This window comes from Phocoena phocoena, chromosome 5, assembly GCF_963924675.1.
Source record: "Phocoena phocoena chromosome 5, mPhoPho1.1, whole genome shotgun sequence".
Classification (NCBI taxonomy): Eukaryota; Metazoa; Chordata; class Mammalia; order Artiodactyla; family Phocoenidae; genus Phocoena; species Phocoena phocoena.
In genome coordinates this window covers 123068638-123084028 of record NC_089223.1, presented here as the reverse complement: position 1 = coordinate 123084028, position 15391 = coordinate 123068638, and the positions used below count along the sequence as shown (strand labels likewise).

The following is a 15391-nucleotide window of genomic DNA, read 5'->3' as shown; positions in this document are numbered from 1 at the left end:
AGTTTAAACTTACAGGAGAAATTTAGCATGTGTCTTCATGTTCTGGGGCAGAAGGTGTGATGAAGTGTTGAACATAAATCGAATAACATAAATCGAATCATCTATGATATTTTTGACAAGGATGTATATTCAAGTTTCACTTATTGCAATAGCACATTTTAATGTTAAGTTAGGTATAATTGTGCTAAATTTATTCTTGCCTGTTAACTTCAGCCACCCTATGGGGATATGATGATTTCTGATATCCCATAGTCTGTGTAGGCTTCAATTTAATAGCTTAGATCATATATATGTTAGATCACCACAAGTAATACTTTTGCATGTCTTGTGTTTATACACAGAGGAGAAGGAAGACCATGTGGAACTAACAAAGTTCATTTTATATCTAAATTGATTATTTTATTAGCAAATATAATTCCATAATACATATACGCTATATATTCTGAATGTTTATGCTTATAGGCTTTTTTATTGTTTTAATAGAAAGTAGCTGTTTTTTGCATGCTATGTAAATGAAAGGCATTATGAAGATAGCTCATCTAAATATCCTGATCAATTAGCATTATGGTTTTTCACATGGAAACAAAGCAAAAATATTATGCTTAAATGAGGGTCGCTAGTAATAAAACCAAAAAGAAAAAAAAAACGGTCTTACCTTCGTATTTTAAAACACACACAAATACGATCTCAATGAGACTACAAATGATTATATATAATGATACACATAATATCTACAATATGCTTACAAATACACACTTATTTTCCACAGAAATAAGAAGCTTTTAAGCTACTAGAACCTGTTATTAATGCTTTAATAAGTTAATGTATCATTTGAGGCAAACTGTAATTCCATTCTTGGAAGTAAAATTTGTTTATATTCCTTGGTTTCCTGGTCACATGATCATTGACAACATTAATATATGACTGCTGTGATTTTAAAAGAATGACTCTTAGTTACAACTCCCATCTTCATGAAAGCAAATGTTTGCCAAGTTTCTTGGTAAAATTACTATGCACAAACTGTAAATAACTTTACGGGCCTTTTTATACTGTCAAGTGACATAAAAGTGATGAATGGACAAATCTCATCCTCCCCTGAAATACTGGGACTTACTAGAGAGCACAGGAAAACTTCTCCTTGTGGGAGTACACTCCTGGCGTTACTACAAATACCACACCTAAAATGCATCCAGATGTGTGAAAGTGAACAGGAAAGGTTAAAGGTGCTATGAACTAATTCTGTTATGAGAGACCAGGATTTAGAAATAAGTTCCATATACATGCTGCCCTTTATAACACCATTCATTACTATGAAGGATTTAATGCAGGGTGTACTGCAAACAGAAAACCTGGGAGCAGGAAGACAAATGCTGTGTGGTTACTGACTATAATTGTGCTTTCTAATTAGTGTTCTATTAAATGCAAGAAATTTTCATTTGTATAGGAAAAGAAATATTAGGTTTGTAGTTATTAGGCTGATGCTTTCCTCCAGGGTTCCCTGAACTTCTGAGGCATGAATAATATGGAAGATATTTTCTTTCAATTTACTGGGTCATATTGACAGTTGATGCAATTTCTTATACTATTAAACTCCGTGAAAATCTAGACATTAATTTTTCACATGTTCTAGACTATATTAAAATTTATTCATCTTTTCTAATATACTCTACATATAGCTAATCAAAGCTTCATTTAGTGCTATTAACATAAAATTAAATTATAGGAAAATGTTCTTAACAGTGAAACATGAAGTGATTATAACAGAAAATGAAGTCTCAGTATTTCTTTTCTCAATTTCTTTTTGGTTCTTTTTCTAGTAACTAAGAAAAACCCACCCAAAATACAAGTTACACAAACAAATTAGTTTTCTCTAAAGTCATTAAATAAAAAATATTCTTATTCCATATTTATTATGTGACCCTATAGCCACAAACTTGAAAATAAACTTAAAAAATTAAATATATCAGGAATATGGTAGCAATATGATAATAACTATATCTCTTCATATCTTTTTGTTGTAATCATTCCATAATTTTCATTTTTCTACTTGCATCCTTACAGGATGTTCTCCACAAAGATCCCCTGTTGAGCTAATATTTAACCACTCTCTGTGGGGTGCTCTTAGGATAAAGTCTCTCAACTTGCATCAATTCATAAACACTCTTCTAATCTGTAGCACAATCTCTAGCTTCACATGAAATATTCAGTAGTGTGTGTGTGTGTGTGTGTGTGTGTGTGTGTGTGTGATGGGGGCAGCAGCTGAGAATTATTTTAATCAGAAAGTTTATAATCTCTCACAGCTCCAATTTGCAATGCCACTGACTTTAAAAATCACTGAAAAAAAATGCAGTGAAAGTCCACAATAGTAAATAGAGTATAAAATATAGGTGCTTTGAAATAATTCTGATGATCCCAAAAAATCTGAATACAATACATATAGACTTTGAAGAAGGCTTCACTAAGGCACTAATACTTAATGTTAACAGAAGTAAAATCTAGCCAGAATGAATAGTTAAAAATTCATTCTGTGAGGCACACTTGTGCTTAAGTAGGAATTTTGTTTTATGACTTATTAGCTCTGATTGGTTCTTTAAGATGTTTTGGTGCATTAGCTCCACCTTCCTGAGTCAGGTTACCTGGTAAAGACTAGCTGGAAAAAAGTAACACAAAATGATACTTGAGAGATTACCTTTCCAAAGAACATTAAACATTTACAGACATTTAAACAATGCATTCCTAATTTAGTGTGTGGGTTAACAATTTGTCAGCATGGTTTTTCATATACTGTTTTCTGCAAAACCAAACAAAGAAGTAAAACTATCAGACTTTAATTATCTGCTAGTTTTACTGGATGGACTTTGCATATAGAATTTGGAAACAAAGAATAACATTAATTTAAAAATGTAAGATTTATATGAAGCATTCAATTATACGTTTGTTTATATCATTCCTGATCAATTGGATTATCTCCAATTATGCAAACAGGGACTAAAGTGAGCTCTGAGGAGGGACCGGATGCAAAATTAATACATTACTTCAAATGATGTCCCTTAGAGAAAAAGGTTATGATCCCGTTTTTGGCAGCTCTGGGCCTAGAGTCACCAGCGTGTAGGCTCAGCTTCCTACAACATAAAATAGGAGCAGTAGGAGGATCTTTCTATGTCAGATACTCTCTGTTGACACCCGGCTCCATTCCATCCTTCTGTATTGCAGGGACTGGAAGTTGGAAACTATCACTTTTTCAGACTCCCTTCCAGCAGGACTCAGGTTTAGCTTCTGCCAGTGGGTGAGAGTTGAATGATATCTGAAGGGTGACAGCAGAGCAGGGACTGTTCTCCTGGGAATCACTCACTGCAGAACTGCAGTGATGATCAGCAGTGGTTTCTGGAAATACCCGCAATGTCTTTATTGCTGAGGTTATGGGTGAATTTTCCTGACCTTCACTCTTATCCAGTTTGAGGATTCCAATACCTATCTCATAGGCTTTTTGTGCGGCTTAAGTAGAATAATGGGAAAAAAAAATTCTTAGAAGATATCACAGGCCCACTAGCAAAACTCTCTAGCAAGTGCAGATCAAAGTGTGATGAGACGTGACAGGCATATAAAGAGCAGAGGCTCTGGAGTAAAGCTTTTAGTCAAAACTCAGATCACTTTCTGTGCCATGCTGGAGGCAAGTTATCTCATCTCCAATCTCTCTGAGATCCAAATCGTTTTGTTTTTAAATGGGAATGATAAAAATATTCATTTAATAGAGTTGTGAGAAGAACTGAATAAATAACTAAGTGAATAACAATGTCTGTGATGCAAGGAGCTTTAAGCAGTGTTTTAAATAGTCACTCGATAAATGTTATTAATATTTCATGATGAAAGAAGAGTATGCTTAAAAGTTTCAACAACTACATTTGGAAAAGGATGCTGTGTATGTTTAAGTAAAATGAAACAAATAAAGAAACAAACTACAGAGAAGTGAAGTGAAAGGGCTAGTTCTGTGTCCCCTCATGCAGTAAGTAACATTTATGCTGAGATCTGCGTAGGGTGCCTTGCTAACACACTTTCCCTCTTCCCCATCTACTACCCAATGCAGTCACACTTTCTTCATTCCGGAACTAAGCGTACACTCACTCTAAGTGTGAATCAGTGTATTATACTAAAATGGGACAAATAAATCATCTTTATTGTTGAATTCCCAACAGAGGAAGTAACGAGGGGTGTGGTTGGTGGGGGGAGAAGTGTGGGAAAGAGTGAAGAAGGTTTTCTAGAAACCCTGAACTCATAACATGTATGTAAGCCTGTTATTCATGATCCTACAAGTACAACTCTGGTAAGACTCATGCTTACCTTGTGCCACTGAGGCTTGTCTTTATAGAAATCCCATGGCATACCTCTACGTCTACCATTATACTAACGCTACTATGGACGCTGCTAATCAGCATTGCTACTTATTGAAAGCTGGGCTCTGTGCTAGGTGTTTTAAAAACATTATTTTTACTCATTACAACAACCCTAAAAGATAAGTAAAGTATGATTATTCCCATTTTACAGATGGGGGAGTTGAAGGTCAGCAAGCTAAGGTGACTTCCCAAAAGCTATAGATAAATCAAATTCTGTCAAATCCCTTGATTCTTTCATTCATATGTGTGCTGCCCTTTTTTTCTTTACATTTCAAGGACATTATTTTGTTAGAAGGCAAAGCTTATGAGATCTGCTTTGGCTTATTCAAACTTGCTTTATATCATCATCAAGCAATCCAATTCTCCAAATATAAAACTATAAGTATACACATGGCGGGCATCATTTTAAAATATGATATCCAAATACATTTTCTGAAAAACTTCTTTTAAAATAGTATTCTGCAAAACATCTACCAAATTTTTAAAAATATATCCTGGTCTTACCTATTTCACTGTACTTTAACTTGTGTTCATAAACACTACAGGGCAACCCAATGTAATATATATGCTCTAAAAATGTATACTGTGCAAATTACAGCAGAGAAATTGTCTCTCCTCAAACTTATCAACAGCATAAATTTATACACATTTGAAGGTGCACTAACTACAGATCAGCTAATAAATAAATAGGTGATAGATAGATAGGGATAGAAACAGAGATATATTTATAAACATACATCATGTCCTATTAGGATGCCAAAGACTAGTCAAACAAATTTGCTCAATATATTTAACTCTGTTTCTAAAATGTCAAGGTACATTGTGGCTCAGTTACCTTACAAATCAGCCTGTGATGTTTTCTAACTGACTACTACAAATAACAAGGCATTTTAATCTCAATCTGAATCACAGCTCTTGCTTCATTCTCCTCACAGTGTGGGTCAAATTTCAATAATCCTAATGATAATTATGATAAAAAATCATAAAGATGATCATGATAAAATGAAGGAACCAACAACAATAGTTGATAACTGTATTTAGGACATTAAATAGTCCAGGTCTCATACTTTAAATATACCATGTCCTTTAACTTTAGAACACTTTTTTGAAGATAGGATGCTCTTTTTGCTCTTGTACAAGACAAGAACTTAACCTCTGGAATGAACTGTGTAAGCTCACATCCCGACTCTACAACAAATCAACTGAGTCACCTTAGAACACCAACTCAACTTCTCTCTACATCATCTTCCTCCTCTGTAAAACCTGGAAAATCATTATCCCTACCTCATAGGTTTCTTGTGAGAAGTAAGTGAAATAAATACAGATAAAGTGCTTAGAAAAGTGTCTGGCCAATAGTAAATGCTTAAAGCATTTGCTGTGATTCTGCCTACTCTTTAGGGAAAATCATTTGAAAATGACAAAGTTCGTGACTTTCTACTATACTTGATATGGCTAAAGTCTTGGTGGAAAAAAAAGCCAAACATTGTCATACCTGTGTATCCAGTTTTGCAAACACAGTTGAAGCCTCCTGGAAAGTTCTGGCAGACGGCACTGTTCTTGCAGGGACTAGGCAGGCACTCGTTGATATCTCTCTCACAGGCCCTGCCGGTGAAGCCATCTGGGCAGCTGCATGAAAATCCGCCCACTAAATTGTGACAGGTCCCACCATTGTGGCAAGGGGACGGAAGGCATTCGTCTATGTCTATTTCACACCAGCTGCCAGTATAGCCTGGCAGACACTTGCATAAGAAAGGCTGCAAGGGTTCATTTGCCACGATGATGACTGGAAGGCTCTCGTGGCTCTTTAATTGGAAGCTCACGGCCAGTCTCCTTACACAGCTCCCTCCGTTCTGACATGGGCCAGGAGCACAGGAGTCGTGATCCACAGATTCTACCTTCACTCCACTCTGCCGGAAGAGGATCTCTTTGATGCTTTCGAAGAAGGTGGCTACACCACTGGGATTCACATACTGATTATGGTTTCGCTTCACAGCTGCCAGAAGAAACGTTCTATTGTTCCCTTCATAGGCCCCATACAGTTGCACAGCGGTCCCAAGGCCAGTCAGCTGTGAACTGGCAATGCGTAAGAAATGAAGGTAGTGGTTCGTCAAGAAGTCCTTTACACTTGGTACGCTGAGACGCAGTAGGATGCTGTTATCCACTGTCGCGTTGGAAAATCCAGTGAAGAAAACTCGGATATTGCTCGTGACCGTGCTGTGGACGCCATCATTGCTGAGGACAGTCAGGTCAAACGTGCCATCTGTGGACCTTGGCTGGGAACTCAGATTGCAAGTGCCCCTTGGAATACTGAAGAGGCTCGTAACTCCCGAAGTTAGGGAGCAGTGGAAGGTGTCTAACACATCGGGATCCTGTGGCTTCACGGAGCCTAAAATCCCACCGGGAAACAAGTTGCCGTAATAGTTAACAAATATCTCCACTGTCCGAGACTGTGAAGGGTTGTCATTTTGGTCTATCACTGTGATATGCACGGTTCCTGTGGAAGACATCTGAGGAACACCGGAGTCCCTAGTGACCACAGACAGATAGAAGTCTGCAATTTGCTCTCTGTCAATCTCTCTAGTCGTGCTCAGAACTCCAGCAGTGTTCAGACTAAAATAGCTGGTGGCAGGGCCCGTGCTCAGCAAGTAATAGGTAAAGGGGCCTTGATTTGGAGGGAGGTCAGGATCCGTGGACTGAAGGGTCATCACCAGAGTTCCTGGGCGTTTGTTTTCCATAACTTCTCCCTCACTGATGGTCAGCATAGGCCCATTATCATTTATATCTTCCAGGGTGACTAATAAGGAGGCACTTCCTGTAGCTGAGGGGGTCCCTGAATCCACAGCTAAAACCGTGAGATTATAGATGGGTATGGTTTCTCGATCTAATTCTGCAGTAACGGTGATCTGTCCTGTCTGTGGATTAATGGAAAAGGCACCATTTTCATTCCCTGATCCAATAAAATAGGAAAACCTACTCCAGCTGGGAACAGAGTCTGAGTCGAAGGCACTGACAAAGGTCACATGAGTTCCCGTTGGGACCCCTTCACTGATCTGAACACTGTAGATGTTTAGACTAAAAACGGGTGGGTCATTGGCATCAAGCACAGTGACATTTACAGTGACCTCATCGATGTCTGCACCCCTAATGCTGCCAAAATTCTTGGCCAGTACCTTCAAAGATACCCTTTCTTCTTTTTCTCTATCAAGAAGTCCAGAAACATAAATTTGTCCAGTCTTCTTGTTGATCTGGAAACCCTTCTTTCTACTGTTACCAAAAATCAAATAATGCACTTCCCCATCAGTGCCCAAATCACGGTCACTGGCAAACACTTCTCCAACAATAGTACCTTTAGGAGCTGCTTCTGAGATTTCAAAATAGTAAAGTTTGGAAACAAAACGAGGCACATATTCATTTGTCCCTTTTAACTGTATATTAACAGTGGCAAAACTACACCTTTCTTCATCGGGGACATTGAAAGCTTTCACAGTAAGGTGGTAGCTCTGCTTGGTTTCAAAATCCAAGAAGCCTTGAGTGGTGATGACTCCTGTGTTGGGGTCAATGACAAAGAGGTCACTGTCAGATGACTGTATAGTATATGCAGTCACAGCATTGGTTCCAGAGTCGGCATCCGTTGCATTTAGGTGGATAACTGTCGTCCCACTGGGGGCATTTTCCAAAACAGTGGGGAAATATTCATCAGGAAGGAACACTGGAGAATTGTCATTCACATCAATCACATCTACAGTCACACTGCAGTAACCAGTCCTTGCAACCCAGCCTCCATCTGTAGCACTAATGGTCATTTCGTGTTTCTGGCATAGCTCATAATCAAGAGCTTTGGCTAGTGTTAATACACCTGTGGAGGAATTGATTGCAAAGATGCCTTCTTCATTTCCTGAGGAAATACTGTACTTAATCAAGCCATTCATAGCCGTGTCTCTATCTCTTGCAGAAACGGTTCTGACAATGGCCCCGATACTATGGCTTTCAGGGATGGTTGCACTCATGTGGCTTTGAGAGAATTCAGGTGTGTGGTAGTTTTCCTCAGTGACAATTATTTGAACAGTTGCTTGGGATGAAAGTGGAGGGTTTCCCTTATCCTTCGCGGTGACAGTGATAAAAAAGTTTTGATTCAAGTCAGATATCAGGGGAGCTGCTACTGAAATCCACCCTGTATTATTGTCTAACTTAAATTTTCCCAAATGATTTTCATTCGAAATGAAATACTCCACTTCAGAATTCAATCCAAAATCTTTCTCATCTACTGCAGTAACTTTGATTAACTTTGTACCAATTTTAACATGTTTGGTGACTGGAGTAAAATATGCAGTTTTAAGAAATTGTGGTGCATTGTCATTACTGTCCACCGTGTTGATGGTAACTGTTGTCTCACTAAGTAATGCAGGATTACCTCGATCTGAAGATGTCACTATAAAGCTATGTCTGTTGATGTTCACGTTACTGAAGCCACTGACGTTCTGGTATATTAAGACCTGTTTATTGAAAATCTCTCCTGTGGTGGCATTAATCCTGAAGTACTCTGACTGAGATTTTATAACATAAAACACTTGTCCGTTTGATCCCTCATCAGGGTCTGTTGCAGATACCTGAGTCACTCTGGAGCCAATTTCAGTAAGTTCAGGAAAATCTAAGTAATAGGATGGTCTGCTAAATCTTGGAGCATTGTCATTGACATCTGTCACAAATATTGTGACATCTGTACTTACAGTCCACCCAGAATCATGGGCAGAAACTCGGATTCTGTAACGGTCTGTGTCTTCTCTATTTAAAGGTCTACTAATTACAATATCCCCAGTGCTGGGATTAATCGTAAACGGAAGACTTGTGTCCATTATAGAATATCTACTAACTGCATTTACACCAATATCTTCATCAGAAGTTGTGACACGTGTAACTGTGTACCCTAATGGGGAATTTTCAGGAACATGGGCACTGAATATTTGCGAAAACCTAGGGGCATTATCATTTTCATCTAAAATGTTAATGATGACTTTTACTGACGTGCTCTGAGAAGGGGAGCCTTTGTCTGAGGACTTTATGGTAAGCACATACTGAGATATTTTTTCCCGGTCTAAAGGTCGAATGCTTCTAATTTCACCAGTAGCATGATTGATACTGAAACTATGTTCTCTGTTGCCATTAACAATTTCATAGTCTAACTGTCCATTGGGTCCACTATCCTTGTCCACTGCAGAAACAGTAAGTATTTTTCGAGGAGAAAGGTTTTCCAGTATTTCAGATACAAATGGATCTTCCTTAAAAACTGGGGAATTATCATTGACATCTAATACTGTTATGTCAAGTTTCTCATAAGAGGAGAAAGGAGGGAAACCTCCATCTCTGGCTTCTATCCATACAACATATTTTTGTATCTTTTCAAAATCCAGAGGTTGACTAATGGATACCTGCCCTGATAACTGATCAGTCTGAAATGTGTTGCCAAGGTTCCCACTTGCAATATAATAGGACAGAGGTTCTCCTCTCAAGGAGGACCCTGTTATGGTAGTGACAAGAGTGCCTACTGGTTGGTCTTCAGGAAACACGAAAGTTTGTTCTTTGGCTCTGACTTTAGGGAAATCTGCTTTGTTCACAAATCGAACAGTCACTGTTGTAGAATCTGTCTTTGGAAATGAGCCACCGTCTTTTACATGCACAGAAAATGTCACTTCTGAAGTGCCATTTAGTGGTCTGGCTGCCATAATAGCTCCTCTCAGTGGGTCAATGTGAAATTTTTCAGAGTTTCTACCCGAAAGAGAATAATGTAGTTCAGCATTGGGTCCAAAATCAGCATCTGTGACAGTAACCGCAAAGACGAAGGAACCTATAAAAGAGGGAGTATGCAGTTATAATCTCATGGAACCCCAATAAAACATTTGATAGTAAGTTAAAACACTATATTAAAACTATATATAAAACACTATATTGCTACCTGACATAACTTTATTTCCCCATGATTACTAGTGGAGAACAGTACCTCTTATATTGTCTCTGAAGTTCCCCAGTCAAATCTAACAATAGTCTTCAGGAACTGACCTGCCATTATCTACCTAAAACCCATGCAGTCTAGTGAATTTGATAATTTTCAGTATGCCTTTGCGAGAAGCACAGGGAAGGGCAACAGCTAATCCTTCTGAATTATAGTTCCTAGGAGAAAAATCTGTACATAACAGAACTTCCAACAAACACGATAATACAGGAGTTCTGCTAAGAGCTATGTTTATGCCCAATGGGGGAAAAAAATAATTGCCCTATTATGTCTTAAAATATTATTGAATTACCTTTTATGTAATCATGTCAACAAAAATAACATGTTTAAAAAATTACTGTTGATTCCTTATACCCACTCTTTTATAGCAAAATTCTCTTATCTGTGAACTATTCTCATATGGAGATGAAGTGTATATATGTATGCGTGCATATATATATATATATATATTAGAACAATTATAAATTACACACACACATATATGAACAATTATAAAGTACACACACACACACACACACACATATATAAACAATGATAAAGTAGTAAGAAATAAGAAATGAGGAAGAATGGACCCAATTTGCATTCCAAAAGTCAATGCTTGGGATGAAGGCCAATTGGACAGATTGTAGAGGAGATAACGCTGAAAAGCTGCCATAAGGACGTGTTTTCGATGAACTTATTCAGAAACCTTTCCCAAACCTGCACTCCTACCCGTAACAGAAGAGTTTGTGACACAAGTGAAAAGTCTCTAATTTAAAAAAGGCCAGTGATTCTGATTAATTATAATATGTCTAATGAGGAAAAAAATGCTTAAGCCTTACCCACTTTGTACAGGAGATGTAATAGTGCATCACCACACATTGGGTGTGATTAGAATCATGCCTGCCAGCATCATTTCAGCTGAAGGCCATCATCAGGGATTTATGACTTCACTATTGACATTTCCTTTTGATAGAAATTTGGCACAATAATTTATGGATTTTATACTTGCAATTGGTATCAATTAGACCTTCTCAAGTGAATAGAAGATCAAAGATCACTAGAGGAGAAATCCTGCATCCGTTTTTTTTGTTTTTCTAATTAAAAATATCTTAAAGCAAGGAAAATTAATTATGGCCTTTATTTGTATATTTTCCTGTTTCAAAATTCATTTCAAAAATTACCAACGGCAGATGATTTGTGTAGTGCCTAAGAGAGTAGGCCAATCCTTGCAAAGAAACAAACAAAACCAAACTAAATTTAAAAGAGATGCAGAAAGCTAAATACATATTGTCAATACGAAAGTGTTTCATGAACGGCTTCATAGTCATACTAACGGAAGAAAAACTTCACTCATCAAAACTAGAGTAAAATATTTACAGTAATAATTAACTAGAAGGATTCCTTCATTAAACCTTTTGAAAACTTATCTATCTATGAAACATTGAATAAAATATTCAGTTTCTACTAAGAAATACAGTTGAAGGCCTATTACTTCCCAGATAATGTTTCAGGTGCTTGGATATGGCATGGAAAAAGAGATAATGTCCCTCCTATCAAGGAACACACAAATTACATCTCAGGACAGAACCCTCCTTGACTACAAAGTGAAATCTATTCTAATCTTTAACAATATTCAAGTAAAATTAAGAAACAGCACTAGGAAAGGTGTGGCAATTATAAAACCTTAAATACAATTAGTCTGGGAAGAAAGAATTAATTTGCAAGATTCGATGTTCCTTCAATTTATTTAGGCAAGAGTTGAATTTTAGAGGATTTGCCAACTTTGGCTATATCAGAAATATACACGTAAAAATAACAGCAATGTAATTATAGAAAGTGTCCAATGTATAGTTTTTATTTATCTATGAGACCTCCAAGTTGGTTTGGTTACCTGGAAGAGTAGGGGATGGGATATGTGTGACATATGGGTGATGCTGAAACCTTGGTGGGTTGTCGTTGACGTCAGTCACCGTGACGAGCACACTGGTGGAACTGGAAAGAGGCTCCGGGGATCCAGCATCACATGCAACAACCACTAAAGTATAATTCTCTTTTGTTTCCCTGTCTAGCAACGCACTGGTGATGATTTGTCCTGTGGATGGGTTGATGGTGAACTGAGAATTTCCACCAATGATCCTATAACTAAAGCAGAGAGCAGACATGGGCATATTTCTTCCAGTTTTAATGCTGCAACATCTATTTACTATAATTTAATGACCGAGGCAGAAATGTCAAGAAAAACATTACAAGTAAGATCACACAACAACGAAAGGATATGGCGAGTTCAAATTTTATGTGAACATCACATTAACAATCTTTATTGTGAGATATCCCATGACCTCAAGCAGGTCCTCACAAGGTTTGTGGGTTTCTTAAATCATGCAAGTCCCCAGAATATACCCAGAAGACTATTGTGTTTTAAATAAACCAGCCTGAGAGCATAAATCAGGGCCTTGCTCTAATATTGTGGTCAGTGGCCAGGATCACAAATGAACATCTGTTAAATGAATCTAAAAATTATTTTTTCTGCTGTGCACCATAATATACCAGAAAGGTCAGTGGAAGATCTTTTTCTTTAAAGACCAAACAAAGTATTTGACACACACTGACTGTCCAGAACAACTCAAGAACTGATTATTTATACAGAGACATTCCTAGTTACTGATTCTCTCATTTGCTATTCCTCATATGGCCATGCTGCTTTGCTTTCTTGTTGTAAGGAGAGGCATGACATCTTCATGGATATTTTGATGCTAACCAGATTGGTTAGCGGGGAGGAGTTTCCACTGAGAATAGCTTCTATCTTCTTTCTGAAGAAAAAAGCTGTCTGTATATACTCCTGAGAGGTCAGCTAGGAAAGAAGTAGCTAAGCTTGAAGGTTCAGAAGCTGGCTGTGGTCCATAATTTTTTAAGTTGGAGGGTAGCGAGATAATAGACATCTTTCAAAGCTTTCTCCTTTATGCCAACAAAGAAATGCCCTTGTTGGAACTAACTGGTGTTTCTATAGTTTGGTTTGTGTCCATAAAAACATAGCAACAGCAAGTGCCTAATAGAAACAGCAAGAAAAACCTTGCATTGCAGCCAGTGCACATTTCTCCTATGAAGTTCATCATTTAAAACAAACATTTCAGCATCTTCATCCTTTTCAGAGACATAATGAACCGTTGGGAGCTATTTCTTTTTTTTTTAAATAGAGGTTCTATAAAATGAGAGCTAAATAGAAAAAGAATAAAGAAGGAATTTGGTTGAGAAATGATATTAATATTGATAAAGTACTTGGTATCACTCAGATTTGAACACCCTTTGACACACCCACAGGCCACGATCAGGAGTGAGAACAGCACTGACTATATTTCCTGGACCAGAAATGACCTTACAAAGTGTAATTACTATGCTTACACAGTAGAAGACATCTATTCCGTTTATCAAAATAAAAATAACAAAGGTTTGTAAATGATTTCTCAAAGTTAGAAATTCAGGACTCATGAAATAATCATATTGCCTTACCTTTTGGAGAAAGTCTGCAGGCACCTGGATTATGAGAATTACGTGATTTTACCTTGGGAAACTTTGCTTCTATCGGTAGGTGTAGAAATGACCAAATAAGTTAATGAGGGTTGGAACAAGTGCTTCATAGTGCCACAAGCTTTCTTACAGCTTTATGGCAGCAAAGGTCAGGGTTCACTCAAATATTTGTTCCCTTAAGCATTTACAAATAAAAATAAGAAGGAGGCAAAATGTATGTAAATTTGATTTAGATGCTTTGTATGTGAGAAGACCCTGGTATATTAGAATGAACAATGTGTTGAAAGGCAAATGATGTGAGTTCTGGCCCAGGTTGAACTAAATAATCCATAGAGGAACTCTGTACTATAAATTCTTATTCTTTATTTTATGCTATTGCACATAAGATTGTCTGTTTAAAAGTAGGTAATATATTTATTAGTTGTAAAAATTAAAGAATAAAAGTGTATCAATAGTGTATTTTAAATATGAGATATTCTTTAATATCTCACAATATCTATAATACCAGTTTCAATCAAATTTATTCTTGTAAGTTAAAAAAGAAAGAGATAAAAGAAACATAGGGGACAATATAAATGGATGGACTGCTGAGATCACATGCCCAGGTTTTCCCTACTTGTATTATTTTGAGTCTTGTTTCACTTCTCATCTTTTCATGCATCTCTCTCCTGCTTCTCTGGTCCACATTAATTTCTTTTAAGGTTATGAACTTAGATCAAGTCTTGTGCTACCTTCTTAACAGCTAAACACCTACGCTGTTCTTTACAACTTTGCAGCAGCTTACTGTGTTCTTAGGGTGCACCCAGCAGACTACAAGGCATTTTATATATGCTCTCATTTAAGTCTCAGAACAATCCTAACAGTTTGGTTTTGTACTACATTTTTTTATCGGTGAGGAATCTGAGTCTAAGGGAGGCTAATCTAGTTGCACAGAGAAACATGAAATCTATAAATGGTACTGGAGACTTTGAACTTCTGTCTTTATGACTTCAACATGCACTTTTTCCATGATCCTACAGTAGATGGAAGGTGGGACACAGCCTGGGGGGATGTGGGTGAGACAAGACACACTGTAGCTCTTGCTAAGGCCAAAAGGGACTCTTGCTCAGGTTTGTCGATGTAGAATCAGTTTACAATGATTTAGTTCAATGCAAATCAACAAGGTGTTAATTTTTTTTCTGACTCAAGAAATTACTGTTTCAAATTACTGGCATAAACTGATCATTGTTATCTAAAATCTAAATCAACTGTTGTTGCATTTGTAAAGCTGAAATATCCCCATTTGATTTTTTGAAACTTTTCTTACCTCTTCCTGAGATTTGCTACGGTCATAAGGCACTGCACTGTGGGCTGCTAGAATACAGTGATTTAGTAATAGTTTAGAAACTGGACTTTGGAACACAGTTCCCTTGGACATGAATTTTGATCTCATTCAAGTACTTAAATTCATAAAGTTTCTTAGCCTTTCTAAGTCTTCTCTATCTAT

At 37.2% G+C, this 15391-nt stretch overlaps 1 protein-coding gene across 1 annotated transcript in view; it reads right to left on the bottom strand.

Moving 5' to 3' along the window:
• Positions 1-15391, bottom strand: part of FAT4 (FAT atypical cadherin 4) — a 170153-nt gene that overhangs the window by 29615 nt on the left and 125147 nt on the right. The window contains exons 8-9 of the mRNA XM_065877754.1: positions 12272-12516; positions 5884-10233 (exon numbers count right to left, since the gene is read on the bottom strand). Of these exons, the coding sequence (XP_065733826.1) occupies positions 5884-10233; positions 12272-12516 (4595 nt within the window). The remainder of the gene's footprint in view (positions 1-5883; positions 10234-12271; positions 12517-15391) is intronic.